Below are 13,821 nucleotides of genomic sequence, written 5' to 3' on the forward strand. Positions count from 1 at the left end.
AACATTTGTTTACACTTAAATTGGTACTTGAATTTTATTTTCAATATATTTTTTTATATATTTTTATATCATATGGCAGGCTATTGAGTTCAAATACATAACAAATGTTCTAAAATACTGTATAAAGTGTTTTTATTCTTCAGTTAACATAAACATCTTTGACGTTAGAGATGTTAGAGAACATAATGGCGTTATAGAACATACAAAATGTCAGTTACTTTGCTGAGTAACTAATTATTTTTAACAATATGCTAACTGAGTTACCAACTCAATTACTTTTTAGGATAAATAATTTGCAAATATAACTAATTACTTTTTGAAAGTAAGATTACCAATACAGATATATACAGCGATATATACAGCGTAAACATTGGGGCATGCTACTGCTAGCATAAGCGGCATTGTCTCCGTCCATCCCCAAGTAGGCGATGACAGACGGAGCTCAATAGCATTTACAAAAGGTGCAGGCACAGACCAGCCTGTTCTCAGGAGAGCTCAGCAGAGCTCATTTGAGCAACTTTTAGACAGCTGAAATTCCCTGCCCTGCTCGTAGCTGCTGCTGGCGTGACTGTATGTGCCCGGAGGATACTTGCCGGTCAGGAACGTGACGTCGTAAGGATAAGGAAGCCAGCCCCAACCGAAGTTGAAGCCTGGCTGAGGTTGGCTGGTGAAAGCAGGTCCAGCAGACTCCATAAATGGAAGTGGAGGAGGAGCGAGTGAGCCTTGTTCCTCAGTCTCCCTCTCAGTGTTACCATACTCAAAGTTTCTCTCAAAACAGGACAAGTCTCCTGCCTGGTACACTGGTCCAGGTGGACTCACATACGCTGTTCGACTGGAGACACCACTGGGGCCAGACAATCCAGCACCTCCAGAGACACGACTAAGAGGTGCAACAGCCCAGTTGATGCCTGAGAACAAGGTTTCAATAGTAACAAGGTAAGGTATTTAAAATGCCTGTTCACGACTCAACCCAATACCACATTTGCTTGATGGTAGCCATGGGCTACCAATTACAGAACCACAACACATTTTACCTTTAGATTCTCACCTTCCGAGCCAGGTTGAAAAGCAGCTCCCGGTTGTGCAGAGCTGGCAGGGTTATTCCACAATGAAGAGTCCCTGTAACCTGAGAAGGCAGGGCCAGAAGAAGAACTAGAGCCAACAGAGGGTGCTGGTCCTCTTTGAGCCGTAGGCTGAGGGAAACTGGACCCCTGCTGTGGTGCAGCTTGGTGAGATAGTGTGGAGCCACCTTTAGGGGGAGCATTGTTTGGCAAAACAGCTCCATGTGAAGACTGGCCAGAAGGTGCTCCCTGGTACGAGTCAAAGTTAGGAGCTACATTGCCGTTACTGCTGCCATAAGCACCTGGATTCGTGCCTGGGTAAAGAGAACACAGTCAAGTGAAGTCAACAGAAACATGTTTAACTAGAGTGGATGATAATGCTCATGTGGTTGATAATACCAATAATAATCATAATAATGACAATAAAAGAAGTTATTGAGATAGACCTTGCTAAAACAAGAAAATAGCCTACAGTGTGCTTTAAGAGGCAGACATAAATTAAAAAAAGAAACGCATACAATTAATACTAGACTGGCGACCTGTCCAGGGTGTACCCTGCCTTCGCCCAATGACAGCTGGGATCGGCTCCAGCAAATATAAATAAATGCGAATGTGGTCGCAAACTACAGAAAGCCTACAAATCGTGTCTCACAGGATGTAATGTTTTCTATGACTTCCTGTCAAATCTGTCCAACTCGAGCACAGCTTTTAGGCTCTGTCTCCTGCTGCTCCGCCTGCTCTCGTCTACTTTACAGGCGAGGCACAGTTAAAGCAACACTTAAGACGTTTTCCTCTTCGGTCCCCCTACAGCTTGGAAGCGGAATTGTCCATTACCTGTCGTAAATAATTTAGGCTACCGAAGCCTACCGTCGCACGCACGTTATTTGTTTGTATGCAGAACCGGCTCTGGAAACGATGACTGATTTGAACGATGTCCAATGACAAGGTAGAGTAGCTAACGCCTTAGCTAAGATTAGCTAACATGAGCCATAGTGATTGTTACATATATATTAGCACAATAGCTAACGCCTTAGCTAACAAGAGCCAATAAAATAATCGACAATGTATTGTACACAGATGCACGCTGTTGGAAAAAAAAAGATTACCGGTATTACTTACAAGTCCAGCAGCAACAAAGCCAAGTCCCCATCCATCTTGCATTTTGTAGCCTCCTTCAGCTCTCGCCAACGAGTGTGAGCCGGTCCAATATTCACTCTCTTTCAAGCTCTTTCTTTGTCATGCTCCCGTTTTCTTTTCTTCGCCTCATCGGACATTATACGCCTCCACCTACCAGCTTTTGTAACGCTTGCCGTGAAGCAGGTCGAATTCGTAGTCTCATTAGAACTACAAAACCACTACCCGACGAGGCAAAGTTACATAGTGCGGTTACAGCTGATAGAGGGCTGCAGAGCGAATGCGGAAGTGCCGTTCACCAGGTTTTGAGGTGATGAACCACTGAAACTATTTTGGAAACATTATTTTAAGGCACTAAAAACTCTTTAATGTTGCTTTAATCTCAAACGAGGCTAGAATGACTCTAACTTCCATGTCGATGGTTGATGAGGAATGGACGGCACATTTTTCCAGTTGGTTCAGATTCCGAAAATAGGCAGAACCACGTAGGGAGAAACTCTGGGTAACTGACCTAAAGGTTGAATTCACTCTCTTTCTTGAATGGAAAATTCAGAGTAGCCTATCCCTCTTCTCAGGGTTAACAAATTCAGAGTTGCTAGAACACACCCCTGATGTAACCAGTAATGATTCCAACCTCAGTTCCATGGACCTACAAATGCATGCAGAACAGGTTCTCTGACATCTTTTTCCCCTTGTGCCAAACCACATAATATATGGAAACATAATAATTGAAGAATGCAATCATAACATTCAGGACATTTTGTCGTTATTATTCACTGCCCTTATTAGTGGAAAACACTTGCAGGAAGAAGCACCTCCAGGCGAGGCTGACGGTGAAGTAGAATTTCCATGTATCTGTTCATTTTTCTGACAAATTTTTAGTTTTACTCCCTACATTTTAAAACAAATCTGTACTTTCTACTTCTTACATTTTAGAAACAGACTTGTTACTTTCGTTTTAATGCATTTCTTAATATGATGCAAGATTCATTCGTTAACATTGCAAAAACATTTTTTTCTTTCAAAGTACACATACATAGTCTTTTAAGGACAAATATCGGTATACTTCTACTTGAGTAAAAAATGTCTGTACTTTTGACACATCTGCATAAAACCAGTTTGGATACCTCAATGTGGTCAAACTCAATTAAATTTGTCACAAGCACTTTAGCAGTACTTATCTTCATCCATTAGGGGATGTGATCAGCAACGCAGCTCTCTGATTCGTTGACAGATGCAATGCCTCACTGGATGGATCGTAACAGCAACTCAGAGTAAATTCACTGTTAGATTATAAGGTCGCGAGGTAAAACAGACCCTGTTGTTCTGTACTGGATTACAAATCTTCTGAAAGGGATACAATCACACTAGAACCATTGTTGGAAAGCTACAACGGTGACAAAGCAGAGGCAATTTAAAGTGAGTGTACATTAATGGCTTTTAAAGTATTTTCATGTTGTAAAGGACATTGCTTAACATAGCCCGCCTCCTCAGGTAAATAGTTTTAAAACTACTAATAGCAAAGTCATTCAGTCACATTTGTCTTAGCACTGGACTCTGCAGGGCCTGGGGTGTGTTCCAGAAAGCAGGTTTTGCACTCAGTCAGCAAGTGAGTGAGTCGTGAGTGGCGGTTCATACGACCGGTTGTTATTTCGATTTAGGCACAAGACCATTCATTGCCCTTAAGAACAGGAAGCCAGTGCAGTGATTTAAGGACAGGTGTGATATGGTCCATATCCGGGTCTTGGTCAGCAGCATTCTAGATGAGCTCCAGCTGCCTGATTGGCATCTTTCTTTCTTTTGTGAACACTGAGACCTGTAAAGACACAATTCCAATAATCCAACCTACTCAAAATTAACAGTAGTTAACTAAAGTTACAAACTACAGACAGACTACATTTTTTCTCTTTTTTTTTTTTTTTTTCTTACAGAAACCCATCGTTCTTTACATTTTTTTAAAGGTGGTTATAGGCTGCTTTATAGTCTTGTGGCTGAATTCTTGAAATTCAAATCTGTATTTTCTGCATTGAGCTGGAGGAAATTCTGGCTGTTGAATACACTTAACGTAAGGGACTGTAGTCATGTCAGCATAGGTGTGGTAAGAGATGTTGTAATACTCGATAAGTTGAGCTTGGGAGAGCATGTAGATATTAAGAAAACAAAAGCAGCCAGAGAACAGAGCCTTGGGGAACCCCACATGTGATCTTTGTTCACACAGATCAATAATTACCAAAGAAAACAAATTAGTCCCGATATATGTAAGATTTAAACCCCATTTAGCACAGTATATGATATTCTTAATTAGCACTGACCCCTTGAGATGTCTTGTTTTCGAGGTACAGTACCAGAAAGTACCACCATAACCATTTTTCTTTTGATGTTCTTTTTATATGTAACTGCTTTGCATGTAAATGCTTGTCTCTTTGAAGATGTCATAATCACATTTCTCATTTGTATTTCTTTTTGTTTGTCTTGGCAGGTAGACTGACAACTGTGTGTGTGTGTGTGTGTGTGTGTGTGTGCGTGTGTGTGTGCGTGTGTGTGTGTGTGTGTGGTGAGAGATCATGCCGCATTGCCTTAAAAGCTTGAAGGTACAACACTGCCTCACCCTTTTTACCAGTCTGTTGGAATGTCTATGTTTTGCCGGAATCGTGTTGGGATGGGCTTCACTTGCTTTCGTCCTGAAGACGAAGGGCTACTTCAGCTCTCTGTGTGTCAACACCACAGTCAATGCAACACATGTCTTAGGTCAGTTGCATATTTTCGCCTTTACTTCTTTAAATTCAAAGCATCTGGATTTCACCCATCTAACAGGTGTTAGTTACGGCCAGAGAGGCTTCTATAAAGAGTTGTATTTCATTACATTACTATACTGTATATGCAGGGGTCTCTCTTAATTGTCACTTGTTTAAAGTGATGGTTCAGAGTAAAATGCACCCTAGGTCATTTCCACCATGACATCCAGCCAAATACACCCTCAGAAGCATTTTTAGTGATGGTCAACATTGGTCAAATAGGGCTATCAGCCGAATGGCGTAGTACTGGCGCTAATGGTACATTTTGTATATCTCGTAAATGACCCCACTAATAATGCATGGATTGTTACCAAACTTCTGCAGTAGTAAACACAGGGTCTGTACTCACAAAACTAGGCATTTGAAAGTTTGTAAGTACACCAGGAGTTTATTTAAAGGAACACTTGCCTGATAGCTTCTACTTCCGTGTTTACCCAGCCGATGCCGTCACGCGAGTTTCACGCGAGAGTATGAAAAAGTTTTGCTGATTTTTTTATAAATGCTTGTATTATCAGGTCAACACTTGTCAACACTTGTTGACCTGATAATATACATTTATACAAATGTGTTGACTTGATAATACAGTTCAGCGAAACTTTTTATACTCTCGTGTAAAACTCGCATGACGGCATCGGCTGGGTAAACAAGGAAGTGGTATCGGTGCAGTGCAAGCGTTAGCAGCAGAGGATAGAAGCTATCAGGCAAGTGTTCTTTGAAATAAACTCCTGGTGTACTTAAAAACTTTCAAATGCCTCGTTTTGTGAGTACAGACCCTATGTGTACTACTGCAGAAGTTTGGTAACATTCCATGCATTATTAGTGGGGTCATTTACGAGATATACAAGATGTACCATCGCGCCATTACTAAGCCATTCGTCTGATAGCCCTATTTGACCAATGTTGACCATCGCTAAAAATAATTCTGAGGGGGTATTTGGCTGGATGTCATGGTGGAAATTAGCTAGGGTGCATTTTACTCCGAACCATCACTTTAACCATATATTTCACCATATTGGCTCAATCTTTCTGTTTTACGTGTCTACAGATTGCAAAGGGCAGGACGAACAATTCTCTCTTATTTTCACCATCGCCTCCTTTTTGTTTATCTTCATGACGCTGCCTAACGGTTTCCTCTTTGATCGGTTCGGTACTAGAGTGACACGGCTGTTTGGAATGTAAGTTCAACAACACCTGAATTATATTAGATCAATGGATCTTTTACATATTTTTTACATTTCAAACTTCAAAGATTTACCTTTTTATGAATGTGCTACTTTATTGGGATGTTAAAATCACATAATGAATGGATGATGTGGATACAAACACACAGAAAAACTACCACAAGTGTACTATTTTTAAATCCAAATATTTCACTGATATTGTCATTTTCTGTCCTTCTGCCCTCTATCTCCCTGCATGGCGGTGACTCCTCCATGGTGGTTAATCTGATACTACAATGCAAACAGGTGATTTGCTGTAATTTCATCATCATATTGGTCTCCGGGTTTATGTAAAAGTTTTATGTTACATGAAACCACACATTCATGCCTACCCAGTTTGGTACCTCAGATATAAACATATATATATATATATATATATATATATATAATTCTCCAAACAGCAGGAGAACTTTTTATTTCAAGTTTACTTTCAAGTTTATATTGCTGAAAGTGTATGATTTATATTAAAGGTGCTATTGAACAACATTGATCAGCCACTAGATCTCGAACTCGCACTCCCCCCTTCCATTGCATTCACATCACAACACAGCTGTTGCTCAAAGCGCATGCGCCCTCAATGGCTTGCCAGTACTTAGCACTTGGGACTGGTACCAAAATGGTGCCTGCTTACCGTCAAACCAGCCATTTTCCCGTTTTTTCCACATTAACTGGCAACCCCAACAACTCTTGATCCCTGACTACGCAGAGATACCACATGATATCATCGTTGTTATTCTATTGGCTCACAAGCCTAGAAGCCGCAGCCACACATCTACACAGAGGTAAACAAAACATTAATTACGGACCGACAACATTTAAAAAAAATGATTAATTCACAATCAAAACATTTTTTCACGAGAAGTGATACTTTGAATCTGCACCTTTCTAAAAGCTCTATGGATGTATTTTTTTAGTTTTATTATTCGTTTTAATCAAAATGTTATCAATATGACCTTTAATTTTAAGAAAACATTTTGCATGTCAAATTTTTTGTTTTGTAAATTTCTATTCCAATGAAACGATAACAATGGCATTTCTTGTTCCCGGCAGATCCATTTTCACCATGGGTACCTTAATGGCAGCCTTCTCGTCTACAGGTGAAAAATGTTTCTTGGTCTTTCTGTTATGTGCCAATTTTATGAAGAAATACAGTCAAGAAGTAACAGTGACTCAAACTACGACAGCCTATTAGGGTCATTGTAGAAAAAAAACGGAGCCGAGACAGGGGGATAATATTCAGAGAAAAAAGTAGCAAAGTTACTTATAAAGGCACTAGATAACGAGAAAAAGTAGCAAAATTATGAGAAAAAGTGGCAAAATTCCCAAAATTATAAAGTGGCAAATTTACCAGAAAAAGGTTGAACATTTACAAATGTATAAGTCATTTATTTACAAGAAAAACTACTCACTTGCTGTGTATGAGCGAGTTATTTTTTACCTACAATGCCCTTAATTGGCTGTCTATGCTACCCCATGCTTGTGTTTTTTTCCCCCCCATCAGATTTGCCCTACCTGCTGTACCCAGCTCTCTCCCTCATGGCAGGTGGCGGCAACATATTTATTTTGACCAGCATCCAGGTACTGAAATAGTCATTCAGATAAAAAAAACATTTAAGCTGTGAGTCCCTAGCCTCATCTTCATATTATGAAAGAAAGCCCCAAAGAGCAGTAGACATACTTAAATCCATCCATCATCTGTTATCCTGTTAAGGGTCACAGGTAGACACTTAGATGCAACTGTTTTGATTTATTCTAATTTCTGTCCTAAAGGGAGGAAACCTGTGTAAGTCATATCGTGGCACCCTCATCTGCATCGCAACCGGGGCCACCGGGTCTTCGTCAGTGGTCTTCCTTGTGATCAAGGTGAACAACATTCACATACTGCTCTCAAAGGGTGAATTTATTCATATTCATGTTACGACGCCGATCTTGATGTCCTGCAGGTGTTAGACGAGGCTGGCATCTCTCTCTTTGCCTCCTTCCTCTTCTTGTCCGCCTGCAGCGTCATTCACCTCCTCAGGACTTTCTTCCTGCTGCCGAAAGACCGCATTCCCTTCCCACTGCCTGATGACTACACTTACGGGTACAAATCCCCCAAAAAACACACGCACATCAACATCTCATACATGCTTCAGGGATAGATCAAGTGGCGATTGGGCTCATTATTTTCTTACTGTTCTTTTTTTTTTAAACATCAAAAAAATTATAATTATCTGCTTCATGATAAATACATTTGGTTGCAAATATTAAAAGGCACAGAAAGAATTGATGTACCAAAGTTTCTTGCAAAAACATTTTTTCCACCTTTCTTGGAAATATCCCCCATATTCCACAATGCACTCACTTTGTGCCTGATCCACTGTGACCTTTGACCTTTATCAGAATATCCTGTGGTAAATCAAAGACTCTGAGCTTAGAGCAACTAGCAGAAAATGATGGCGCTCAGATGCCAACTGAAGAAGTCAAAGACGTCCCTGTGAAACCAGGTTTGTTGACTGTAATTTGTCATAGAAAAATTCATAGTAAGATGAAACGGAATATTATAATCATACATTCTATTTCTCTTTATGTTTCCCTGTTTCCTTTTCTTCATCCACTTCCGTGTTCTCCCTCTGAATCTCTCAGAGAAGAGTTTCCGTGAGTGTTTGAAGTCCAGGTTCTTTACATTGCATGTGATTTGGTTTTCCGTGATGCAGCTCAGGCATTTCTTCTTCACCGGCACCCTCAACCCCATGCTGCAGCGGCTGACGGCAGAAGAGCCTTCACTGGGTAAACACACACCAACACTGCATTGTGTCAGTCTCAGCAAAGATGGAATTTTGTGCAAACCTGCCTTATTATGCTTTGTTCCCCTATTTTCTTTGTGTATGTTTTCATCATGCGTCAGTCCTGACATGACATGACCAGACATAGCTGGTGATATTATACTTGGTTGTTTGTCTATATCTCCATCCATATGGTCCGTTCTTGCCAATATGATAGGAAAGCCTGAAGGGAAGTTCATGAAACATGAGTCAGTTATCTTAGTGCTTAAGTTGTAGTAAAGCGATGTGATTTTAACACATTTTTCTCACCTTCCATTCATGAATGTTAGCTCTGCCATGGTCACCCGACTCCACCTCTGTGTCCCATCTTGGCCACCCAAATGAATGTCCTGGATATGCCACTGGCCAGTAACCTGAATTTCGTTCCGCCTAGCTCCACTCATCCATCTGGGATCGCTCCATTGGAGAGGTGTTCCAGAAGGCTGGGCCTTATCAAAAATCCTTGCATATGATTGGATAAGACACTTGTCCGTCATCTTTACTGACTTCAACCACTCACATCGAAGCCAACCCGTGACGCTGATGAGAGCGACGCAGGGAAAATCAAAACAGAACAGCCGACATCTTGGATATAGCAGCAGTGCAATCAGCAACACAACAACACGGATGAAATAGCAGCATCAATGTTGACGCTTGCTTCCTCGAAGCGAGCCGCCATTGTTGTCTGAATCGAAACAGTCTCACAGCCGCTTCTCCGCTATGTCACATCTATGAAACTCCCGCCCTGCGTCCTGATTGGCTCATCCATAAAATCTGGTGCCGAAATCACTCCCAACGGAAGCGATCCCAGATGGATCTGAGTGGAGCTAGGCGGAACGAAATTCATCTGGCGAGAGACTGGCCAGTGCTTCTATGCCAGAGAAAAACACTATATGAATACACACCCTCTAGTCTTTTGTCTCTCATCATCTCATCCTTGCTTGTGTGTCCCTGCAGTGAGCCAGTACATCAATGCTTTTGCTCTAACACAGCTGTGTAACATCGTGTGCGCTCCCTGCAATGGCCTCATCCTGGACAGAAACAAGGGCAAACCTCTGGATGCAGGTAGCATAATGATAATAGAAATGAAGCCAACAGGCCACAGACCTACTATCAGTGTGCCCCAGATCAACTCTTGGGGTCAAACTTGTCAGGGGCTTTGACATGCAAGAGCCAATTAGGTCCCATTACTAACTGCAGTGGATAAATAACAGAATGTAAAGCATCGAAAACCAACCTCAACCAAACTCAGACACAGAGGCCAAAAGTTCAACAATGATTAAATGACAGGGTTAATGTGTAACATAAGAATCCAGATGATAAATAAATAAGTCCTAATCTCTAGCATTTAGTTGGAATTAAAGCCTAAAAACAGTGCAGTGAATAGATGCTGTTGAGTGCTCTCTTCTCTGTGTGGACATGTCATTGATTTTTACTCTTTAGAGGAGCAGGTGCATATTTTCATTGGTGTGTGTGTTTGTAGGAGTTAGTCAAAAGGAAGCAGACATGCAGGCATCAGTGCTTTCTCTCTTCTTGGCGGCGCTGGTGTTTCTGGTGTTCTCAATTTGTGCCACGATCCCAAACCTGCAGCTTCAGTACTTCACCTTTGTTGTCCAGATGATAAACCGTGCCTTCATCTACAGTGGCAACGCAGCCATCATCAGTACCATGTAAGTATCAAACACATGAACAAACACATGCTCTTCATACGTAGAAACACAATTATTAATGCACACTTCACATTCTTGCATAAATAACCAAGCAATCGTATATTTTACAAACACTCAACAGAGAACACTTTGGTTTATTCATTAACTCGGTTGATAGTTATTGTGTATTGATCCCTCTATAACAAAAATGCCGAAAGCAATTTATGTGTCACAATATACATATTTATATAAATGCTAAAATTATAGAACACTAGAGAAAATAACAAAAAAGAAAAGTCAAATAACAACAAAAGCAGATAAATTACTACAAGAAATGTCATACAAAATGAAATATTTTTGGAATATAACTTACTAACAATTACTAACACAATGAAGACACAAATAAATGACTCAATGAATTAATTAATAATGAATATGCCATTATTATCATTAAAATGGATGCATTCATTTTCACATTAACTTATTTATTTAAGATGTATTTTGAAATATTCAATTCATAAAGTATGTTTTAATGAATGTTCCCCCTTTTGTATTTTGCCCAACATGTTTGCAACACACGTAGTTTCCCATCATGCCACTTTGGGAAGCTGTATGGCCTGGTCATGGCTCTTTCGGCAATGTTTTCTCTGCTGCAGTATGCCTGCTTTGCTGTGGTGGAAGAACTTCTAGATGGAGACCCTTTATATGTGAGTACACATCATTCCACCTTCTTATTCCGGTCCTTCTCATGTTATCACAATTTTAATATAAACTCTCTTCTCACCGCTTCCTCTTCCTCCTCACGTGTCTGCAGGTGAACATTGCTCTGACGCTGCTAGGTCTGTTCACCTTCAGCCATCCTCTCTCTGTCTTCCTGCACTGTCGACGTCTCGCCTCCCAGCGAGCCACCACGACCTCCTCTTCTTAACCCTCAACCTACTAACATATTCAAAGAATATATTTCACAAGATTAGCCATGGACAGACAAAGACACAGAAAGAAGCACACTTACACATCATCTCCATATCCTTATGCCTGGCAGAGATAGGAGTAGGGAGATTGTAGTGTACAGCCTACTGCTGTAAACACTTCTTTCAACTATAGCCAAGATACTGCACACTTTTCACCGAGTGTTCTGATGTACGACTCAAATATTCTATTTTTTTTACTTTTTGCAGAAGCCGTTAGAAAATGATTTTATCAATGTGCTCTTCAAGTTATATATGATGGGAATCATTCAGTTGTGATGTTTATGTCAGTCTATACAATAAAACAATGATGTATCTCTGGGACATAAGCTTTGGCTTTAATCTTTCTAGAGGGAGAAACAACATGCACAGAGTGATGCTGGGTCCACAGAATGGCAAATTGTATATATGTTATATACCATGATCAAATAAGCATTAAATTGGTATTTAAAGGCTGCATTCCTACCATGAGCAAACTAAGACATGGAGAAATTACATCAGTACAAGTTACAAGAACTAGTCGTCATTTGCAGTTTCTCTGACAAGTGAAAACTACCACTAGTGCCTTAAACCAACCACCCCGTCAGTAAATACCCATTTGGCCCATATAAATAAAAACAATGACCATCAACAGCCATCACCCTAAGGACCTTCAGGCATTGTTACAAGTAGATATAGGAACCCTTCCCCACAGTGGCCCTAATGCCATCGTACACATCTCCATCCTGGTGTGAAGAAAAAAAAAAAAAAAAAAAAAAAAAAAAAAACTCATGGCTGTATTTGAGGAAATGTTCACTTTGCAGACAGCTCATCACCTTTTACAGAGCAGCAATTGAAAGACAAATTGGGATTTGCATGGCCCAGGACTGGAGGCCTCTACAGCATTGGATCGAAAGTAATGACAAGTCACTGAGGTTGATATGTAAAAAAAACTATTTAGGCTTGATTGATTTCAGTATGAAAATGTAATTTCTTTGAAGGCTGCTGGAAGCTTTCCTGATTGACATTTGTCAAATGCCCCTACTGCAGCAGTCTGATCTACCTCTAGGAAAAGCAGTTGTCCCTTAGCAAGCGCATTAGCCCCTAGGATCAAAGGCCATGCCTGCACAGTAGGCCTTGCAGTGTAGTTTTTATGTTAAAAGCTCAAGGTTAGATTGTGCCATCCAGACTCGGTTTTAAAAGGTTTCATTGTCAAGAGTACAACTGTCTGCTTACAGCATATTGCACCCAGATGTTTGCAATTTAGGTACAGGTGCAAGACGAGAAAAAGTTTACAGCAATGGCATTCAAAAGAGCAAGCGATGGTTATCCATCACAAGCCCAAAGATGGTGAGCCAGTCATTTCATAGTAGCCTATGTTATAGAGTTTTAGGATGCCAAAAACACAGCTTTGAGAGAAGTTTCCTCTCTCAGACAGTTTGTTACCTTCTGCACAAATAACATTTACATCTGTTGGAATACAATCTTTATTGAATTCAGAAAGCTTTGGTCACAGAGGGATCCACACTTAGTATGCAGCCTGTAAGATAGGGAAACAGCACGATAAGTCACAAGACTAGATGATAACATGCAAGTACATTTTTTCAACATACCTGGCCTGGGTTGAAGCCACCGGCTTGGCTGCCAACCGACTGCCTGAAACCTCCATAAGCAGGTAGACCAGCATGTGCACCACCTTGTCCATAATGAGCTGCTCCCACAGGTGCCTTGGGATCCTTATTGCTCTGGGGGGCTGCAAAGTCAGAGGAACCCTTCTGGAGCACAGGGCCAGAGTTGTAGGGAACAGCATCTACTATATAATGAGTGTCTTGCCAGTGGTCTTTGCCCTGCTCGTAGCTGCTGCTGGCGTGACTGTATGTGCCCGGAGGATACTGGCCGGTCAGGAACGTGACGTCGTAAGGATAAGGAAGCCTGCCCCAACCGAAGTTGAAGCCTGGCTGAGGTTGGCTGGTGAAGGCAGGTCCAGCAGATTCCATAAATGGAAGTGGAGGAGGAGCGAGTGAGCCTTGTTCTTCAGTCTCCCTCTCAGTGTTACCATACTCAAAGTTTCTCTCAAAACGGGACAAGTCTCCTGCCTGGTACACTGGTCCAGGTGGACTCACATAACCCGTTTGACTGGAGACACCACTGGGGCCAGACAATCCAGCACCTCCAGAGACACGGCTAAGAGGTGCAACAGCCCAGTTGATG

The 13,821-nt window shown here is 41.1% G+C and overlaps 1 protein-coding gene across 4 annotated transcripts; it reads left to right on the forward strand.

The window, feature by feature from the left end:
• Window positions 1-3,534: 3,534 nt before the first annotated feature.
• On the forward strand, window positions 3,535-11,763 carry LOC311013984 (equilibrative nucleobase transporter 1-like). 4 transcript variants are annotated; one of them, XM_084010314.1, is made up of 13 exons: window positions 3,535-3,614; window positions 4,675-4,943; window positions 6,036-6,165; window positions 7,261-7,307; window positions 7,712-7,788; window positions 7,981-8,073; window positions 8,154-8,293; window positions 8,593-8,696; window positions 8,836-8,979; window positions 9,972-10,079; window positions 10,498-10,684; window positions 11,247-11,370; window positions 11,478-11,763. In XM_084010314.1, exons 2-13 carry the CDS (start codon window positions 4,760-4,762, stop codon window positions 11,589-11,591), a joined length of 1,452 nt encoding a protein of 483 aa, XP_083866440.1. In that variant the 5' UTR covers window positions 3,535-3,614; window positions 4,675-4,759; the 3' UTR covers window positions 11,592-11,763. The 4 variants fall into 4 exon arrangements, with proteins under 4 accessions (XP_083866440.1, XP_083866441.1, XP_083866443.1 ...); XM_084010315.1 differs by lacking the exon at window positions 9,972-10,079; XM_084010317.1 differs by lacking the exons at window positions 3,535-3,614; window positions 4,675-4,943 and adding an exon at window positions 6,917-6,992 and having other exon boundaries at window positions 6,096-6,165.
• The last annotated feature ends 2,058 nt before the right edge of the window (window positions 11,764-13,821 follow it).

This window comes from Eutrigla gurnardus (genome assembly GCF_963514095.1).
Source record: "Eutrigla gurnardus genome assembly, chromosome: 5".
Classification (NCBI taxonomy): domain Eukaryota; kingdom Metazoa; phylum Chordata; class Actinopteri; order Perciformes; family Triglidae; genus Eutrigla; species Eutrigla gurnardus.